This window comes from Sinocyclocheilus rhinocerous, unplaced genomic scaffold, assembly GCF_001515625.1.
Source record: "Sinocyclocheilus rhinocerous isolate Xijiao unplaced genomic scaffold, SAMN03320098_v1.1 scaffold2833, whole genome shotgun sequence".
Classification (NCBI taxonomy): Eukaryota; Metazoa; Chordata; class Actinopteri; order Cypriniformes; family Cyprinidae; genus Sinocyclocheilus; species Sinocyclocheilus rhinocerous.
Genome location: NW_015661854.1, coordinates 249786 through 257208, shown reverse-complemented (window position 1 = coordinate 257208; position 7423 = coordinate 249786). Strand labels below are relative to the sequence as shown.

Here is a 7423-nt window from a genome sequence, read left to right as displayed (position 1 = left end):
ATATATATAAAATACAGAATCTAACTGTAATCCAAATATAAATTGAGACTGTAAAGAACCAATGGTGTAAGAATGTAATTACTCAACTTTCACAGTTTGCTTTATGTAACAAATTTAATGTGAGAGTTCGTTACAAGGAACACTTGACTCAAGCTGCGGTCACACTAGACTGGGCACGCAAAATTTCGACAGATGCTGCAACGGTTGTAATATGACGTCACACTCAACTGTGTCTTTTAAAAAAGAATTCAATATATAATACATCCAAACTGTAAAAACTCTACTCCACTTTACTGCAATCCTGCAGATTTAAAGGGGACCTATAATGCAAATTCACTTTTATGAGGTGTTTGAACACAGATGTGTATCCACAGTGTGTAAACTACCAGCTTTTAATGGTAAAAATACACCCACTCCTTTTTTATAATCCCCATAAATGAGCGGTAGCATATTTACCCTACTCTTCGAGTAGGCGGAGCCCTGCCCATGATTGGTGATGATCTGCCCTATTAGCATAGATCCCTGAGTGAGCCGCACACAGTCTGCCATGTTTATATCATCACTAGAGCAGCTAGTGATATGTCTCTGCTAAGTAAACATTATGTTCTGTTGTTGGCTGTAATAATGAACATAAGAATCTCCTTATACTCTCGGCCTCTGAGCCACTGAGGATGCAGTGGATTCATTTTATTCACCTTAGACTTAATTTACATCACAAGATGTAAAAAGGGGCAGGTCACCTTCCAAGTTTGTGTTCAACTTTAAATTGTATCAGTCTTCTATTGCTCACGTCTTAACATCATACAAATTCGCAGGGCAGAGTTCACCAAACTTGAACTTTGGAACACAGCGAAATTCGCATGAGCTTGTGTTTCCTGTGTCCAGCATTCACGTCTACGAATGGAAGTCAATGGAACAAAAAGTGCCATGTGACTGAACCTTCAGAGGTAGGAGTTTCCCAGATGCACTTGAAGATGGCATTTGGTTTGATTTCTCTAGTGCGTGTGGATTAGGGATGGAGCTAATCTCTGTAGGACTGGGCCCGTCAAAACCACAACTTCCCATCCACACCTTCAATGCTAAACAGGAAAAAGTGGCTGAATTATAAGCAGCATTACACAAAAAGCTTTGTTACATGTCTTATTTTTTACTTCAACATTTTCAAGTGAACCGACCCCATTCATTACTGTTCATGACAGGAAATCATTACACTGTGTACATTTATTCTGCACCATTAACAACCCTCTATGCACACCTTGGCAATATAATCGCCATTGGCTAGTAAATTTTTGTTTACTCGCCAGACTGATATACTATTTTACACACACACACACGTTTACTTAGCTATCTAAATGAGGACATTACATAGACTTTGATTGTTTTTATATACAGTTATACACTTTTTAACCTAAACCCACCAAGCGAAACTCTCAAGCGCTCAGTCAGCGTGTTTATCGAGTGAAAATCTGTGTTGAACGCCTCTCACACACATACTGGCGTGTAAAATCTAAGAATTTATTAGCCAATGGCTAATATTAGACATTATTTAGTTGCCCAGAGTAAGATTTAGTCGCATATGCGAGTGATTTACTCGCAATGTAGAGGGTTGATTAAGCAGGCTGAACAGTGTGGAGTTCAAATGAGAAGTAAAATATGAGTAAGTCGGAAGGAATGGTTTCCTTTAACGTCACTGAAACAAATTTAAAAGAAATGTTGTCAATGTAAAAGGGTAAGAATGGCTGAAACATTTCACTTCCTCACACTGAACTCAACAGATACTTGAGATATTAATAATTATGAATGTGTTCATAATGGACAGTGAAAGTGTAATTAAGACATTTTATAGCAATACCCACGTTTTGCACTGCCAATCATTGGCACTGAAGAGACCTCTGCTCTTCTCAGCCAGGGTCTTTCCAATCTCTGTTCCCCCTGCTTTCATCATCTTTGCTTCAGTTGTTTTATCTGTTTAAGGAAATTTGGTTAATTAGTTTAGACTAATCATGATAAAGTACTGTAAGCATGGTGCATGTATTGATGCACCTTTTGTGACACACCCCATAATATTCAAAACATAATGATTATACAAACAATTATAATCCACTTACCCCTGCCACATCTGTTACAACTCGTTCTTCTAGCAAAGTTGACATTTCCACACCTAAAATATTATAAACACAAAACTGGTTAGGTCTCTAGATATTATAAGCATCATTCAACATTAATGCACACAAAGAACAGGCCTGACATTTTCAAACAACAGTGAGACGTTCCAGTGGTGCACACACTGAAATAGGTTTATAATACATAAAAAATAAATAAAAAAAAACATTTCACACTGCCCAAGGCATTGCAACTAAGTTACTAATGAAGTTAGTTAGCAGTCTGCAGTTAGCAGACTCGTGCACATAACTGCTGCCAGATAATCGCTTAACCTAACAATTATGAGAATGTAATTAAAAAATTTTGATTACCAGTGTTTCAGTGGAAAGAAATGAATATACCGTTTAATTTTGTTAAGGAAAATGAAAAAAAAAAAACGCGTTTTACAGGCCCATTCACACACTATAGTCGTGTGCTAAAGCTAACAAATGCTATGCTAACAGAAGCGTGTGATCTTCTATCAGCCAACATTAATTTCCCCAGAAGGTTTAACTTCTAAGTAATGCAAGTATATTATTATATGCACTATTGGGCTTTTAAATAGAACATTATACAGAAAGTCTTACTTTTTATCGGGACAAATCCAGTCTCCGTCGCTAACGCGAAAACTCTTTCCCGACATGTTCGTCCTCTTAGGTGCCCCCGCCACAAATCCGTCAGAGAAAGGTTGAACTCCTTATGAGTATAACACCAACACTAGCGTTTGAACCTAAAATATGGCAAAAACACTTTACAGAGTGTGAAAGAGCAGGAATCCGTTTGCTACACCGAAAGACTCACGGGTTGCGGCTCATAATCTAATTGGCTCCCTACCCAAGTAAGTTTCGCACATGATAGGCGGAATCCAGACGCCGAGTGATGCTGTCTAGACAGGCGGCTCGCTAGGTTTTTGAACCTCAGCCACTAGTACTAGCTTCGTTATCATTACATACGTGCAACGAAGTCTTATTAGATTAATTTCTTAAAGGATTCAGTTTGTCTGAACTACGCGAGACAGTTCAAACAGATGACGAAAACAGACCCTGATCATTTCATTATGAGCCATTTATTTTTCAGAGGCCTCAAATAATAATAAAACAAGTCAATATAATAACAAATAAGACAAAATATTTTGCCCAAATGCAGTATAAATCAACACAGTTGTAATGATATATTATTCTGTATGCACATGCTAAATAAAACTAAAGACTGATAATTAGGCTTAGGCTACAACGACGACTAAGCTACTATGAAACAAACTACAAACATATATATTTAGATATTATTCTCAATTAGTTCATATAATTTTTTTATTCAATGCCATAAGAAGGTATACCCTAACCTAACCTAATAGTTACATAAGTACATAAGCTGCCAAAAAGTTACATAAATTTCGGTGCTTTTAAAACATTGCATGTTTTTAGCATAAATCTGTATAACGTACGAAATTTGGTTAGCAAAGACTTCCTTTTATGTACGTGGTATTTTTCTAACAAAATAAATAATTGCATAATGTAGGCTATTGTTATTTACCGTCTAAAATTCCGAAAATAAACAAAACACATCAAAGACACAAATGTCGATCATACACAGTTTTCTGTTAATTTCTAAATTCATCCAAAATAATCTTGAGTAAATATAATGATAAAACAAACACAAAATTGTTTCTATTTCCTGTGCACAAAATTCACAGGTATGAAATGTTAAGCTTAAATCTTTCCAAAACATGCTGTAAATATAGACATTATTTAATCTCTTTAAGCTTTTTCTTTCTCAATTGCGATTTAAATGTGTCCACTAGATGGCAGATTGTGTTCATCACACAACAGTCTGGAGAACTCGTACTTTTGGCAGCAACTACGTCTATGGTACTCACTAAAGGCTTGTTCCCATGTTAACATTTACACATGCATCACAGAAAAGAGTCAAAATCACAGACCTACATGCCATTGCCATATGTGAGGAACATGCAGATATCCACAGACATATGGTGACACATCTCTGAATCTTTCCTTTCAAATGCTATGCAATGCCTCACACGTTGTGCCAACATTTTGCAGACCTTGGTTCGGTTCGGCATGAAGGCACACGCGTTGCTGGGCCAGATGGAGTTGAGACATCCCTCCCACAGTGAGTTCTCAGTCCTGCAGGGACTTAGTTAGGACCCATCCTTGCTGGTGCTCACCAAGCTAAGCCTGTCCTCCATTCTCTGCCAAACTCACGCTGTTTCAGAGGTCTCTTGCACAGCTGGTGCATTGCTTATGAGTCAGAATGCCCACATTGTTTTTCAAGTGGAGGTGTTTAAAAATATCCGATGCCCACATTTTACCATGGCCATTTACATAAACACGTTTTTGGATGGACAGTTTTGTTGATGAATGTTACATAAATGTTAAATAATTGAATGCAAAAGTGACGTAAATGACAAAGCTTTAATGGCAGACTTTATTTAGAATGTACTCTCTCTCTCTCTTTTTTTTTTTTTTTAGCTCGCACCATATCAAATTGACTTCGTAAAAGAGTACCAGGCAAGAAAAGATATGTAAATGTATTAAGATTAGCTTTCCTTTCTACCATGTTTGTGTATATGCATAACAGGGACAAATAGAAATGTCTGCAGGAGCTCATTGAAATGAAAACAAGAACTTGGATTATGAATAATACATTTCTTTATCAGTAGAATCATGAGAAAGAACACATTCTTCTGAGAGAGTTTTTTTTTTTTTTTTACTATTTGAAAGCTCAAAATAGTCCTGCAACACTTTTCGGCATCCTCATGCCTCCCCTCACCTAGTGCTTTTAAACAATCAATGATAATATGTTGTCAACATTACTAACAGCCATAATCACTCATGGGTGCAAATTAGTCTTTGGGCCTACAAATGTCACTGTCCAGTCTAGTGCTTGCTTGGTCATCCTTGGGATGTTCCACTCAGGTGCTTTTTTGACAGTGAAGGGTAACCAACGGAGGTTTGAATCCCTATATGAAGCCACATGGGATTTCTGGGTCTGACAGATGGTGGAAGCTTTTCCTGATAGATAGGGATATGTGTTACTTTGACACTTTGGTTTAACATCATCATAATAAGCTAATAACAGAAGCTAGTATTCCCCTATGCACCGATACAAGAAATTATTTTTCCTCTTGCAATTCAAGGAAGTTCTACGTGCAGCTGCTCTTGTCGAATCAAAGGCGAGACAGCTGAGAACAGCAACACAGTTCTTTTGGTTTGCATGAGTGGAGGGTGAGGTGCTGTCAGCTTGCTGTGCTCTTATGTAAGAGGTGAGGAGTAGCTCAGGAAAGCTGTCTGCCAACTGTGCTGGTATTTGGATGAGAGCTCCTGCCATGTCACCTCATTGTAATCTTTCTAATGCATATTCATTGTCAATGCATGGGAGCACTTCTCATTCAGAAGGTCATCCGCAGTGGGGCTCCATTGCAATGGATTTTTGTGCGTTGAATAAGTCAGAGGGAGGCCAGCAACATTGGATAAATATTCTCATCTAGATGAGTGCTATCATTATCATGTCTTCATTTCTCTTCTCAGAGGTGACCTCATGCTCGAAAGCTGAACGGATAATAATGTCATGTGCAGTGTAATGTAAAGTGACATCGCATAACATAAGGCATCCTGCTTTAACGTAATGCTTGTGAGGTGAGAAAATTGCATGTCCTATGTCAAAACAGTACATTATACAGGGAGGTGGGAAAAAAAGGAGAGCTACCATTTATTAAGATATCATATCTTAATATAACAGGACGTCATGCATCCTAGAGGTAACTAAAATAAATAGTTTACCCAAAAATGAACCTGTTATTATAATTTACTTACCTTATGTCATTATAAATCCGTATGACTTTCTTTTAAATTAGATGTCCGGTTGTTTTTTCCATCTAATTACAATGAATTGTAGCAGTCCATACAACGCTTGCAATATTTCTTTTCAATAAGTCTATTGATAGCTTTTTCTTGAGGAATAGACTAAAATTTGCGACCAGAACTTTCAGTTAGTCAGTTCAAATGAGTCTGAATCATGAGTGAATCATTAAGGCCAGTTTTGGGAACCGGATAAACTGATTCAGCTGTTAAAAAGATCTGATGCAAAGAGTGACGATTTTGGTCTGTACATCACACAAACTGATCATATGGCATCAGAAAACCTGGAATACAGTCGGCAAGTGGTAGTATTATACTGTTTTATATTATACTGTATTACATTTGTGTTTTTTTTGACAGTTCTTGTCCTTATTGACTTTTATTTTAGTGAAAATAATGACCAGTGATTCACCTTTTAAAAAATACCAAAAAAATGGTTATTGAGCAAGTACATTAGACATCAGCATTCAAAACTGTCTCCTTACCTTATCGATTCACAATGGAAAGCTTATAATGATTTATAATTTGAGGTGTTGGGTATGATTTCACGGGAAATTGACGTCATTCGTCTTTTTAATGCCATTAGTCTTTGCGTGGTTACATCATATCTGTAAACATAAAAGAAGAAGACAATGTTACTATGCGGGGGGTTTGTAGCTTGTTCTTACAACAGTTGCTGAGAATTTAAACTCGTCATCTCGATGGCTGCTTTTAATCTGTAAAGTTCTAAATGGTAGTCATCGTTAACATCTAGGGCACCTGCTGTGAAAACTGAGAAACCTCAAACTGTGGAGTCGCCAGTCGAAAAAGAGAAAGCGAGAGAAGCCTGTGCTAAAATGAGAGTAAATATTGACATGGCTTTTAAAAGGTGGGGACAGCTCCGATAGCTGGAGGAATTGAAGACTGATGCTGAGATGGCTTCTTTTTTTTCAGCTAAGACATCTCAGTGGCTCAATAGGTAGCGAGCTATCATTAGCGCACTTGTTTGTTTGATTCAGATGGGTATTGAGCTTCGTTGGTTGTTTTTTTCTTCTTCTCATTTTGCTATGGCCAGTGAGGTAAATTACACTTATTTTCTGCTAGCTGTGTGTGTGTGTGAGAGAGCATTTCTGCTCTATGATCTGATCTGACTGAGCAATCGTTAGAACTAAACACCAGTAACGTGATTTATTAAAAAAAAATTTTTTTGGTCAGAACAAAAGCGGCAGATATGTTACTTGTTCACATGACATTTTTTGGGATATACTATATGTGTGTGAATGTACAATGACAGATTCGCTCTGATGTGGTGATCACAGATTCATTCGCACAGAGGCCTAGTGCCGAAGCACAACCCATGTAAAAAATAACTCCGCAAGTAACATAACGATTTTTATGTTTAAACAGAGATGGCGATAGCGAGG

General features: G+C 37.4%; 1 protein-coding gene across 4 annotated transcripts in view; it reads right to left on the bottom strand.

The window, feature by feature from the left end:
- LOC107726518 (zinc finger Ran-binding domain-containing protein 2-like) overlaps positions 1-3043 on the bottom strand; it is a 6663-nt gene extending 3620 nt beyond the window's left edge. For 3 of the 4 annotated variants that reach the window (XM_016536134.1, XM_016536133.1, XM_016536135.1), the window contains exons 1-3: positions 2730-2970; positions 2109-2161; positions 1857-1965 (exon numbers count right to left, since the gene is read on the bottom strand). In XM_016536134.1, coding sequence (XP_016391620.1) covers positions 1857-1965; positions 2109-2161; positions 2730-2785 — 218 coding nt within the window. In that variant the 5' untranslated portion in view covers positions 2786-2970. The other variant, XM_016536132.1, reaches the window with a different exon arrangement.
- Between the last annotated feature and the right edge of the window lie 4380 nt (positions 3044-7423).